We start from the raw sequence: 14,549 nt of genomic DNA, 5'->3' as shown, positions 1-14,549 counted from the left end.
TGAATGAAACATTCACTGATGATATCTAAATGATGTGGACTCAGGATCAAAACATCCTATCCTCATTCCTCCACAGCCTCAATACCTTCTCTTCGATCTGCTTCACCTGGTCCTCCTCAGCCCAGTGTGGCCTCCACCTGGACATTGACCTCCACCTTTCTGATGGCTCCATCCAAACCACTGTCCATATCAAGTCAGCTAACCATTAACAACACCTGCATTTTATGATGACCACTGACTAGCCGTCCATCTGAATGAGTGGCCACTGTCAAACTGTGGCCAAGAGCAGGGTTGACTACCCAGAGGCAGAAAATGTTTTTGAACACAAAATGCTTGATTTCAATAGTTGTTTTACAATCTATGCCATCCCAGTCGAGATTCCTATCCTGTGTCCCTGCTGCTTCTGCTTCCCACATTTCTGTCTCACATCACTGCTGCTGTTGCCTCCCACATTCCTATACTGTGCACCTGCTGCCTCTGCCTCTCAGCTGCCAGCAGTGCTTCCTCAACCCTCCCTCCCTCCCTCGCATTCCCTGTCTCCCATTTCCTCCTTGCCTACTTCACCAAACACAAACCCTCACTGAGCTCTTGAACCCATTCTTAAAACTAGTATTTCCACCTTTATTAGCTGAACTTAGTCTCAGCTCCACCTATCATTTGAAGGTCTTCATACTTACAAGCTGTAGCTCAGATAACATTACAGAAATACTGCATGCAACAGAAACATATACAAGTACTGGAACACAATACTACAACCTATAACAAACAGGTAATAACATCTCTTTGAGGGCATGCATTATAATCATTCAAAAACATCCTCATCAAAGAACTACATATAGTGCATTAAATAACTACTGCTTGCATAATTTGACATTGTATGTTAAGGAATATACATTAAATAATATTACAAGCCTCGCATTTTATCTTTACAATACTTATGTTGGTAAAAAGCAGCTATAATTGAAAAAGGAAATTTTGGTAAGTTGTTAACTGAAACATTTAATCCTGTGTCACTGACTAAACAGGTTTGCCTGTTTAATGAAATAAATTCTGGTTTAAAAATTTATACTGTGAATCAATTTTGTTTTGAAGAACTGCTAGAAAAGTTTCAAAGTTTGTTATATGAAAAACTATACAATGACACGTGTAACCCATTGGCCTCCATCAATGACTAATTAGTTAGTAACAGTACTGAAACCAAATTCCTAGGACTTTGGTTGCAAAGCAATGTAAAATGGAATAAGCATACAGAATATTTCAATGCAGAACTGAGCAATGTATGTTACCTTCTTTGCTCACTAAAATCATGCTGCAGTGAGAAAACAGTACTGTAATTTAATGCATATCATGCGAGCTTCCATTCTTGCCTCAAATATGAATTCACCTTTTGGGGAAACTCTAAAGTAGCTAATAGCAATTTCAAACTACAAAAAAGGGCCATTAGAATCTAGTTTGGATGCAAACCTAGAGAGTCTTGCTAACCTCTGTTTAAGATATCTGGTATTCCTCCATTACCATGTGTATACATTATGGAATACTTTATATTTTTTTAAAATAACTGTAATATACATGTAACCCAAATCAACACATCTCTGTCCCAAAAAGGTACTTTCAAAATGAGAGTTAAAGTTTATAACAAATTTGCTGAAAACATAAAAGCTATTACTGAGGTCAAAACCTCTGCACAATCTCTAAAGTCTTATTTGCAGCATCAATGCTTTTACTCCATTGAAGAACATTTATATTCATAGAATGTATTTTATTAATAGTTAATATGTAAAGTGTTTTATTGTAACCTTAAATAAGTATGCCCATAAATCACTTTCAGAAATGTACTTGTAACTTGGCTTGTCCAATGTCTTATGCGAAAGATGCTTTTGTAGGCAACAGGACAAATAAGTACAATACAATACCATACAGCTGCTTTTCAAATGTGCCCTACTTGCAATTATGCCTTTAAGAAATTGCTTACTAATATGAAACACATGAGATGTTTCAATCCCAGCCATCTAAAAATGTTCCTAACCATCTAGCTATCAATATGGTGTTAATCTTTGCAACATCTGTCTGAGGATCCATCAGGCTAAGTGCCACATCAGTATTATTTACATGTATGCCTTTCTAAATTCAAATTTATGTTTTTGTATATTCCTAGTGAACTAACATATAGTATCTTCCACGTTGAACTGCGATAATTTTTATGTACTAATGTACTAAACAACATTTTGTGAAAATTGATTTAGTCTGTATCCAGGAATCTGTTCACTTATGGAACTATGGAACTTGAAATAAACATAAAATTTGCCATTAAATACTCATGATGAAATCAGTTTAAAACATAGATTAAAATGACTGCAGAGGCATGAACACTGCCACTTGCTTTGCTCTGAAAAGCTGAAACGACCTGTTGATTCAGTTTCAGACATACTTATAAACAAATACATTCGAATAACAATAATATATACCAGAGTTTTTTTTATATAATTTAGATTGTGAATATTTTATAATAGACAGAATTTAATGCTGTTTTCATCCACATCCCCATGTCTTTGACAATACTGTTTTTACTGTATGAAAATTTTGTACTGAATTCTTAAAATTTCTATTACGATATTGCTAGTTCATGCAAACATGTGCAAGGAAAGCCTGTTTCAAGATTTTTGTGAGCACTGTTCAAAAATATGCTTGGATGCTTTAGTGAACATGAAAATTCAGGTGGATTTAGCCTTAAACAATTCTTGTAGCACATGATAGTTCTCAAAATGAGAAAAAATTAAGTGCATATTGTTATGATTCAGCTGTATACAAGCACAAATTTGTGAGAAGTGGAATGCAATTAAGAGCCAAATGCTCACATGTTGTATGCTAGGACAGTGTTTCAGTAATTGTGTGTCACATGTGGCATATGATAAATGAGCAACATTAATATGAGGCTATATTTCAACCAAGTTCCATTCTATCTCAAAGCATACAAAAGCAAATAATTGTGTTCCTTTGCAGAAATAGAGAAAAATGAATTCCAAACAGTGAAAGGAAATGCTAATAGGATGGAAAAATCACCAAAGATATGTAAAAATTCTGGAAAATGTATAGAGGGACAATGCTATAGTTCACCAATGATTCATTAGATTCCACTGGCACAGAACAGTCTACATCTGACCAAGTATTCCATACATCCAATAAGGGCAACAAATAGAGGTCACAAAATCAATGACAGTATGTTACATAATAACTGAGGTAAGGAGTCCACAACTAACTCTACTAAATGGTTATTTAGTGTCCTGCATGAATATTTGGGTAAGAGGAAGCTATTGGTTAATAGGTGCTGCAGTGATTACTCACATTTAATTGAAATTGGAATCATGTGATCATTGTTCAGCACTGTTGGGACACGTTTAGGCAGAGTACATGACGGCTTTCGGGTGTTACGTTCTCACTGAGCATCACGTGTATATTATTTTCAACCAGAGAGCTAACAAGGGAACCTCCCCATCGCACCCCCCTCAGATTTAGTTATAAGTTGGCACAGTGGATAGGCCTTGAAAAACTGAATACAGATCAACAGGAAGAAGTTGTGTGGAACTGTGAAAAAATAAGCAAAATATACTAACTGAGTAGTTCATGGGAAGATAGGCGACATCAAGGACTCTAAGAACACAGGAGCGCCGCGGTCTCGTGGTAACGTGAGCAGCTGCGGAACGAGAGGTCCTTGGTTCAAATCCTCCATCGAGTGAAAAGTTTAATTTTTTTATTTTCAGTTTATGTGACAAACTATTGTGTTTTCCTGTGGAGGAATCGGTTGACCTATGACCTTGCTATCAAATGTTTTCGGTTCCCATTGGAGAGGCACGTCCTTTCGTCTACTAATCGCACGGTTTTGCGATGCGGTCGCAAGACACAGACACTAAACTTATTACAGTGAACGAACGGACAGATAATAACGATGTAAAAATAAAGAAAGTAAAATTCTCACTGGAGGGAAGACTTGAACCAAGGACCTTTCGTTCTGCAGCTGCTCACGCTACCACGAGACCACGGCGCTCCTGAGCTCACATTGTCCGTGATGTTGCCTATGTGGCCCATGGACTACTCAGTTTGTATATTTTGCTTATTTTTTCACAGTTCCACGCAACTTCTTCCTGTTTTCTCAATTGATCTGTGTTCAGTTTATCAAGGCCTATCCACTGTGCCAACTTATAACTAAATCTGAGGGGGGTGCGATGGGGAGGTTCCCTTGTAAGAATAATTTGAGTTTCCATCATGAATGTGCTCTAAAGAAGGAATAAAACCATGAGTTAATGAAATACTGGTGATAGTTTTAGGGACTCACATGAAGAAATACTTATCAATGCCTTGAACATGAATATGTCTATAAGCTGCCACTTTATTAGATATACTTCCTGAGAAAGTAAAAAAATTGTAACACTATTTTACAAAGAAAGAGTGTCTCTTCCACCTTAAAAATTCATTTTGCTGCCACTGCCATTCATTTTGCTGCCACTGCCACAACCAAACTTAAACTGCACCTCAAACCACTACTTCATTCAGCTATTTATTACTCCTTCTCCCTATGCAGAAGCTCAAAATGAAGTCACATTGACCAAAATTAATAATTTTACAGCACTACAGGTATGAATCTTGAAACATTAAAGTAACAGTATCTTGAATATAAAATAAGGAAATGATACGGGAGAAAAGGCAATATGTCATGACTTTTTGAAGAAGGCTGAACAACATTCTCATCTTCATCCTGGCCAACAGAGGTGTATTACAACTGGGATGGAAAGAGTTGCTCTGTAGCAGAGTAGATGGAACAGTCACATCCAAGCAAATACAAAATGACATGAAGACAGAAAGGAGGCAAAGCATGAATAACAGTGCTGAAAACAAGAATGAAGTCAGGGAAAAAAGATGTTGATATGACCCCTCGAAATTCTTAAGTGCCATTGTTGAACTATTTCATAGCCTTAAAGACATAAATTAGTTCTCCCAAAAGTGAGATTTCTACAACAAGTGCTCTTTACTGTGGTTCATTTTTATTCTTATGTGCCTTCCTTGTTTCCCTTACCCTTCCAATGTCTCGGTCCCCATTTTAAGCTTTCCTCATCTTCTTACTTTGTTTCCCCAGTGTTCTCCTTTCCTTTACTCTGTGTCCAAAATTTTCTTATTCAACCAAGCAAATATGAAATTAGACACTAATATCGTGTAGTCTGATGCATAAATGAAACAATGAGTGATGAAGAAATGAGACAAGTCATGACAAATCTTTCCTCAAAATACACTTCTATGATTTCCTATCTGTCCAAGTCTGAAGATTCACCACTAACTGAGAAAACAGTTAAGATTATTCACTGCAAATATCTTCAACTGAATATGATTTTCAGTCGATAGAATCTCTAGTGTCTACATCTATAAATGCACCAAGCCTATGGTGGAAGCAGATAAAATATTCAGCTTAAATAACAATCTACTAAAGAAATAAAAGAAGATATGAAAGAACATGAAAAAATTGCACCCTTTGGATTCTTGAGCCTCTAGTGTACAAAATGTAGGACTAATGTGTCCATATTATTGTTAATCACAACACATTAGTGTGTAAAAATTTCATTCAATGATGCAATCAACATGGTTAAGCACAAATTAATAAACTATTATAGCAACTCACCGAGATATGTGCCCTTCATGCTTCGACAGCTCTTATTAAAATGTTATATAAAGAGAAAGTAAATTACCAGTTGAGTGAGCAGATGGATCTCGAGCCCTATCTGCTGATATAGATCGATTTATTGATGCATCACGATTCAGTGAATCATCTCGTTCACCTGGATCCACTGACTTAGATCGTGTTTTTGAGCGACCCAAGCGCCTCTTGATAGTTCCAAAGAAATCTCTCTTTTTTCTTCTACTCCTACCCCTATCTGTAAAAGGGTTGCATGTGATTAGCTCTTGCTAATCAATCTTTGAATGGAGTACTTTTTCACAGATACATGCTGCTTCTTTTGTTGTCCTTAAAATTATCTGTATAATGTGAAATAAAATACAATGTCAAAATTGTAGGCAGTGGTGTTTCCTTCCAACTCTCCATTCATTGATATGTTTGGTGAAATACTGCAAGAAATAAATAAATAGTATTCTCTCCTGTGAGTTCGAGAGACCTGTCTGCTTGGTAACAGTGGTAATGGTAATTACAGATAAGGGTCTGGTAATGACTCATATGGAATAGTTCACTGAACAGCCAAGAAAAAAGTTTATACTACAAAGTAAGTTTGATTTTAGAAAAATTCAAATACTCATAGATTTCAAATGGCATTCATGCATTAGACAAATAAGGGTTACTAGAGAAATATGACGTTAAATATGTAACGAATGAAATCTAACATTACTTATTCCTTATATTTTGTCCAAAACGGATTTGTATAGCTCCAGAATGGATTTCCTGTGCCAGAAAGTATATGTGATTAATATACTGATAAGTTGAAGACTTTTGGTGGTATTTATTGGATGTGAAAATTAAATTAGAGAGTCCAGAAAAATGCATCTGCTTTCAATATTAGTTTTGCTCTCAGAATAAATAGCACATTTAGCTACCTATGGAAACAATATAATTAATGAACAACACAAAAATAAAGCTTTCAACAGCCTTAACTACATGTTCCATCCTTTCCTTCTGTGTTATGCGCTATAAGTTCAATTTATCATAACCCTTGCCATTGTGTAAATTAAAGTAAAACTTCATGAGCGTACTGAGATGTGCTACAATGAGATGAAAGGAACAACCACAAATAATGAATCTGTCAGTTGACAGCAGACTAAATAATAAAATTATCCTACAGGATAAAATGATTATAAAATTTAAAATTTTAGAGAGTTGAACAAAGGAAATGCCAGGTTGGAATGCCAACAATATTATGAAAAGGATAGATTGCTATTCATTGTAAAGATGACACACCGAGTTGCAGACAGGCATGATGATAAAACTGTTGTATACAACTTCTGGCCAAAGCCTTCCACACACACACACACACACACACACACACACACACACACACACACACAAAAGCACTATTTCCAGACAGAATCTTTTTCTTTTCTTAAGAAGTTTTTGGCTGAAAATATATATAACAGTTTCTTCATCATACCTGACTGCAACTCAACACATCATGTTTACAGTGAGTAGCAATCTATCCTTCTCATAATGCTGTTAGATTTTAAAGAGAGAGAGAGAGAGAGAGTGACTTTCCTGTATGTTTAGTGAAAAGCCTATCATTTCAGAAGAAGATAATGATTTTTTTTTCTACACAGGACAAATATAAAGACGAAAAGTACCGAAACTGCAGATTAACTGGTCAGAATCTTGTTAAAACTTTAGAATGGAATGCATCAGTGGACATGACCAAATTTATTATTATTTCATTCTTCTTCCACACTTACAGTTTTGGAAATGTCTGTAATTTTCTCTTTCATTTTGAATTCCTGCAAGCTTTTAGATTTGTTCCTTCCTTTCTTTCTCAGGCATCCTGGTTCTCCTGAATTAAGTTTTCTATTTTGTTTACTTGCATCTATTTTTTATGTGATCTCTGTTCCGTGCTACAGATATACAAAGTAATTTACTTTTTTACTATTAGGAAGAGAAATCTGCAAGTATTCTTCTGCATACGAGAATCTGAATAGAATCCATTTTATATGAATTTATGGCCAGTTCTTTGCTTCTAACTGTTATTTTCCTTAATGTGGTAATATGTGCATACTAACTGCCAGTAATTAAAGAGGTACAGTCTTTCGGCACCAGCAAATTTCTTATATTTCCAATAAATAACAGAAAAATCTATATTTGTAGTCCAGCTTTGTCATTTTCACTTTGTCAAACTTTTCTATAAAATAAACTTTCTTTCTGTACAATAATTTTGCTGATGTGCAATGTCAGTAATGTAGCATTAATAATTTCTTCACAAGAGTACTGACTATCATATCTTTTGATATGATTTATATTGTAAAACAGCCTTCACATTCTTTTACTTTACATGCCCACATTTCATAGGGTCTCAATGGAAACTGCAGTAACTACTATCAATGTACTTCATGAATCACAATCTTTTGTGTACACACATATCCATTTGATGTTAGCAATTTTCAGTGTAGTGGTGATATGTTTCATTTCCTATCACTCCACCTTCTTTCAAGCAAAATTATTGTAATTTAATGCAGTTCATTTTCAATTAGAGTGTTAATTGATTAATTTTGTGTTGTTCAGTGACCAGGTGCAAGCCTTTCAATTGGATGCCACTTTTGCAACCTGTGTGTCCTTAACTAGAAGGTATATATACAAATGGAATAAGGGTGATACAGTTCTAAGTTCCAGTGGTAGTAAAAACCAAAACTGAGTTCCAGTACATGCACAACCTTCTGACTGTGTGTTTTATGCATGTGAACTTAATTTGCCAGCATATTTAATGGTTATATAAGCTCCTCCCTTTCCAGATGCTGAGTCATAAAACACCTGCTTCAGTGTATAAAATACAGACTGAAGTACTTGTAAATATTTATCACTTCATTATTATAACGACATTTTGTCTCAATTATATAAGTCATTGACAGAAATCTCAGATAAATACTGTGACAGATGTTCTATCTTCCACACATTACACAGTTTTCTTGTTCAAACCAACTGATCTATGATCTGTTTGTCTCTGTAGTCATTCTTGTCACATTGCTTCAGTTCTATTTGTGAAGTCAAATAACATCTCTTTTTTATATCATATAGAGCACTTTTTTTCATTAACATATTTTTGTCCTGACATTTATCACATTAGTTTTAATCTAGGATGATTTCAAGAATAGCACCTATCAGATGAATTTATTTATTCTCTGTAATAAATGAAAATGACCAAATGACTGTAGCTTCAGATCCACAGTATTTTGCATCTCTTTGTTTGTGACTATTTTAGATTCAGAAAGTGTTGGTCAGTGCATGATTTCTCCCCCACAAAAGTGTCATGTATAACCATTATAAACAGAAAAGTAATTGTTATACTGAAATCATATTTTGCACTTTTGAAGTTTTTCTTTCTTCCATGTCAATAATGTACATCTGCAAATTAAGCAAAATTTACATAGCACATTGTAGCTCAAAGATGTAAAGAAACATCAAGTGGTGCAGGATTTGTAGGTTTGTGTGGAATTCAATGAACACTCACAGGCAGACATACATTTACAAGCAGGCAGGATGACATAGATAATGACCAACAGACAGAGGTATGGACAGAAAGTGCAACACATATCCAGTATGTTGCACATTCTGGCACACTGTTTACTACAAGAAGAGCAGGCAAAATTAATAAATAAATACTGATAAATCAGATAAAAACTAATGCTAGTTAAGTCATTACTTTAATATTTTATACACTATCATCTGTTTTACTTCTCCTACTGATTTCCTATTGATGGGGTGATAAATGACTGCTACAGTACAAGATATTTCTACTTTTTTTTCAATATGCTCAAGTATTTTATTTCACAATTTTATGTAAATAAAGAATATTAGTACCATCTGTGAGGGTAGATGTTGGTGTGGTTGTCTGCATGCCATCCTGCCCCGAGGGTGGTAGTGCTGCTGTTTCCTTTGTGCCTTGCTGAAAAGCAATGAAATGTATGTTAATTATACTAAAGAAAAAAAGGCACTCCATATTGACATCTGAATATGTAGTCCAAATTTAGGTAATCAGTACGTCAAAGATGTTTCTTTCTGAGACAGTAGCCCCACTTAAGTCATTCTCAATTACTATTAACTTATGGAACACTTAATAAAATGGGTAAAGTAAAGTACGTGGAGTACAGCCCATGACTGGGCTACTGGCCTGGCTGTAGATAGAGTACAGCCCTTTTTTCCATAGGACTAGGAGGGGGAGGGTGGCAGGCCCATGGTCCCAGCTGCCTTTTACCCTTGGGAAAGAAAACTGGTGTTCATTTGTTAACTTATGGCAGGCTGAGTGGACTTGGTGCCGTGCTGGAATGAGAAAATATCACTGGCCCACCTGGGATTGAATCCAGGCAAGAGTTTGGTGTTCTACCCTATAGACAACTATGGCCACATGGAACATTAAAAAAATGATGTTATTACAAGATGTGGATCCCTCCCAGTGTGGGGTCTGAGTGATTTGCCCCTCTTTTTCCCTTGAACCCCTACTTCCTCTCTAATGAAGAAACATAAAACTTTTGAAAGTTTGGAAAGTTTTTCCCCACTACTTTTGAGTATCTGCATTGGCAGTATTTGAAATTTCACCTCCTGGAGCTTATTATTGGCCAACCATCCTCTCTTTTTGTAATTTAACAGTTTCATCAGTTAAACTTATTTTAAACATTTTTTGAAGGTGACTGCCAACAGCCATTAAGTAATGTATGAAATGCATATTTGAACCATCAGTTTTTTTTTTTAACCCAAATTCTACTGGTTTTGGTCTGGGACCATCGTCAAGGATGAGGGTTTAAAACGGTTTAAGCCACCACATTCTATTAGAAATTACTTAACATGTGTAGTGCATGACATGTATGTAAATATATGACACAGGACTTTAAAAGCAAACATTCGAATACTAAATGCATACACAGCAGCTGATGGTTCAAACATGAATTATATACATAAATTTATTTTAATTTTATTACTGAAAAGAATTCAGTAATAGTGAGTGCACTTTAATTTTTGTTGATTTAACCAACAGGTGATCTCAAGAGGAAAACACACTTTTGTTAGAATCTTCTGCACATTGTTACCATTGAAGACAAGAAATACTTTTGGATATCAATGACTGTTTTCTTAGCACTTATCAAATATTACGGCTTGATCACAAATTCTGCTTTTCTTCTGTTCTTCATATTATTACACTTTTTGGTACCATAACCTCTCATCAGATCTGTTGTATAAGATAAAAGGCAAGTTTCAGTCACAAATATGATACCAATGTGATACCAATGTGATACCAAACCTTGTAGTAAGGTGAAGAATAAAAAGAAAGAGAGAAGTAAAAACTGTGACAAGGATCGATATTTGATAAGCATTATCTACAGTAATACTGTGGGAATCACAAGTTGCTCTCCTACATAGGAAATTGAAAATAAGACCTCATATTTCATTTCTACTTTGTTCATACTTCGAATAAACAGTGTTCTCATTTGCAGTTCAGAAAATTACTTTATGCTTTAAAATGAAAAATTCGTGGAAGAAATACTGTTCATTTGAATGAAACATTGAAAGGTGTCACAAAGCTTATGATTAACATATATTAACATTTATTGTGTATATATCAACAAGAAGAATGTTGTATTTCATTCATGCAACAACTGGCCTTCTTAAGATGGAAAGTACATAAAAAATTACTTTAAATTGTTAGACACATTTATAAGATGCAACAAAATCTAACCTTAGAAAGAATGATTCATTTATTGTTACTTTCATACATTAATACTGTTTACAAAGTTATGAAAACAAATATCTTTTCTACAGTCATCTGCAAGTGAGTGCCTGCCTTTCCTAAGCACTGTTTAATCTTTGTGTTAGATATTAGCACACAAATAATACACAAGCTTTTGCAAATTTCTTAGTATATAGAAGCCCCACTGTAATCCAGGCTTGAATTTATTCTTTATTTCATATCTTCTGACTGTATTTCACTACTATGACAAATACAGACTTTACCAAGAGCACTCTTTCTCATGATACAACAAAGTTACTTCAAGAATGGTGTAGCTATGAAACATACAGCTAGAGCTGTTTTGGTTGGTCTAACTGACCCATCAACAAGATACAGTTAAGCAGCATATAATTAAAGTGTTCATAATCTTTAGTGTATTTCAAGGTGTCTATAGTAGAAACACCAGTAAAAATTATTCCTATATCTTTATATTTCCTACATATATTTTTAATCTTTTTTTCTCCATATTTTGTAAGAAACTGTCAACTGCAGCACTATAAAATCTGTACAGCCCTGTAACAATCAGAGCCACTTTGTTCACAACTAGCTTCACTGCTGATATTTCAACCGTAATTTTTACTTTCAGTTATGTTATGAAATATAGTTTTGTGAACAGTAGATGGTTCCTCCCCTACGCCCACTTCTATGTTCTGTTCAAATGAAATCACTAGACAGAGCATAGCTGTTGAATTTTACCACAGAAATTAAATTAGAAGACAGAATACACAGTGTATCCAGAAAGTAAATATCATTTCATTGTACCACCACCAAAGCACTGCAGTTCTGCACATTTGCGCTCATCTCTCTGGTTCATTGTCCTTCCACTGACACCATTAAAGCATAATTGTGTTGTGTTTACATTTGTTAGGAATTGTTTAAAATATTTAAGACAATCTCTGAGCCTGTCAACTGTGATGTGCATCCTGTTATACTGTTATTCAACACAAAGAATGTTAAGGCATTATCATCTTGTAGAGAATCAAAACAACAGTTGATGGAGTCGATGCAATCCCAATCCTCAAAAAATCAAAAATTTAAAACAATACTGTCAGTACAAAAGATCATATACACTGTGGTCTGGGGCACATAAGGTATTCTACTTCTTAGTATCTTCCAAGAAGTGAGACCATCAGTGTGGTACGATACTGTCAAACACTGAAAAACTTCAACATGCAACTCAAAACAAAAGGCGTGGAATGCTCAGTTGAGGCCCTGTGTTGCTTCATGATAATGCACATTCCCATTCTGCCGGTGTCACTCAAAACTTTACTGAACAATTCGGTTGGGGGCAGTTCTACCACCTGCATTACAGCCCCAACTTTGCAGCTTCTAACTTGTTCTTGAACTTGAAGAGTGATTTTTGAGGAAGGCACTATGACTGTGGTGACAGTTTGAAAAAAGCTGTTCAGCAGTGGCTGTCTTCACTGATGGCACCTATTCATGAAGAGTGCATAGAAAAATTGGTTTCCCACTATGAAAAATGCCTGAACAATGGTGGCAACTATGTAGAAAAATATTTTAAGAAATGCTCTTTGCCGTTAAAATTATTTTTTTTAGAAAAAAGTTTTTATGTTTTTTTTCCAAAATGGTACTTACTTTTGGACATGTCTCGTAGTATGTTCTGTAAAAAGATCACACCACCTACATTACTTTTTTCTTAGGTAGAAATTACATCCCCCCCCCCCCCCCCCCCCCGAGCACACACCATTTATCAACCATGCTGTTCCCTGTTAGTTCTACTTATTATTTTCAATTTTAAATTTATCAGCGAATATGTGAATATGTTACTTTGAATTTCAGATCCTAATATGTTTAAATATAAATTGTTTTTACCTATGTGCTGAAACCAACATAAAGCAAAACTATTAGCTTTCTTTTTTTCTTCAAGTTATCAGAAATACATCAGCAGAGCTCATATGTTGCAAGGTACGTTCAATTAGAACTGTGCTAAAAATTCTATTAAAACATCAACATGTCTTGGTACTTGGATCACTAACTTTTTCTAGTTTGGTGATGCTCAGCTAAGATACCTGGGCTGATATCTGGTAGTGAAATAAATGTTTGGCAAGAGGAAGACAGTGAGTGTGAAGTCTTTGGTTAAAACTGTGTCAATGTTTGCAGTTAAATTTCAAATCTCTCCAAAGAGTCTTGGAACAATGGCAAATGAGACTGCTAATCCATCAGTCAGATGAGAGTGTGAGGATGTTAAGCTTGCCAGTCTCCTTGGAGCTGCTACCTTCTTTTCACTTTCAAAATGGCCCTTGACAACACAAACACAACATCCACACTGCAAAAATATTTATCACAGAGAGAGAGAGAGAGAGAGTACATATGTATGTGTAAGTGTGTGTGTAGGGATGGGGGAGGGGGGAGGGGGGGGGGGGGAGATAGGAGGCAATAGAGTAGACTTTTTGCCCCTCCACTCAGCCTATAATTTTGCTGGGAAATTATATCATTTCCTTCAGTACAGGTGCATTTCTGCACTCACCTGAAATCCAGGCACATGCAAACCTAGCAAAATAGTGCTGAAACAAGAGTTCTCTAACATTTCTGTCAAACAGTTGTAAAACGTTCTCCCAATCACTTTTATCTCTTCCCCATACCCACTAGTGTTGGGTACAATCTAGCACCTGGAGAGACTATTGTTTCACATGGCATATCGTTGGATTGGTCCTTGAAGAATAAGAACATGTTACACAGTGCATGTGCTTGTTTGAAATGCAACTAAGCCTGTGTGAAATACTATCGGTTGTCAGAAACGTAACATGTTGATGGAAACATTAATATACACATCTTTATCTGGCTAAAAATCAATATTACGTGTGACACTGTCAATTTTGTACAAAATATTTAATTTTTCTAGATTTTAGAAAAATCTTTTGTTTAAAACTTGCAGCAAATTGGTTATTACAATATTTTCTAGAAACGTTTTACTTTTTTCAAGAGCTTTTTTTTTTTTTTTTTTTTTTTTTTTTTTTTTTTTTTTTTTTTTTTTTTTTTTTTTTCCCCCTCTCCCTGATGCAGCCACTTAGACCAGCCAGTTAGGTACATGTCAGATACTGGGGCAGGTCCCATAATGTCCTC

The 14,549-nt window shown here is 35.2% G+C and overlaps 1 protein-coding gene across 5 annotated transcripts in view; it reads right to left on the bottom strand.

Moving 5' to 3' along the window:
* Window positions 1-14,549, bottom strand: part of LOC126235831 (phospholipid transfer protein C2CD2L) — a 624,312-nt gene that overhangs the window by 69,774 nt on the left and 539,989 nt on the right. For all 5 annotated transcript variants that reach the window (XM_049944685.1, XM_049944683.1, XM_049944684.1 and 2 more), the window contains 2 exons: window positions 9,545-9,629; window positions 5,733-5,918 (listed from right to left, as the gene is read on the bottom strand). In XM_049944685.1, coding sequence (XP_049800642.1) covers window positions 5,733-5,918; window positions 9,545-9,629 — 271 coding nt within the window. The remainder of the gene's footprint in view (window positions 1-5,732; window positions 5,919-9,544; window positions 9,630-14,549) is intronic.

The sequence above is a fragment of the Schistocerca nitens genome, chromosome 2 (genome assembly GCF_023898315.1).
Source record: "Schistocerca nitens isolate TAMUIC-IGC-003100 chromosome 2, iqSchNite1.1, whole genome shotgun sequence".
NCBI classification, from domain to species: domain Eukaryota; kingdom Metazoa; phylum Arthropoda; class Insecta; order Orthoptera; family Acrididae; genus Schistocerca; species Schistocerca nitens.
Note: the sequence above shows the minus strand (reverse complement) of the source record. Positions and strands in the feature narration are given on the sequence as shown.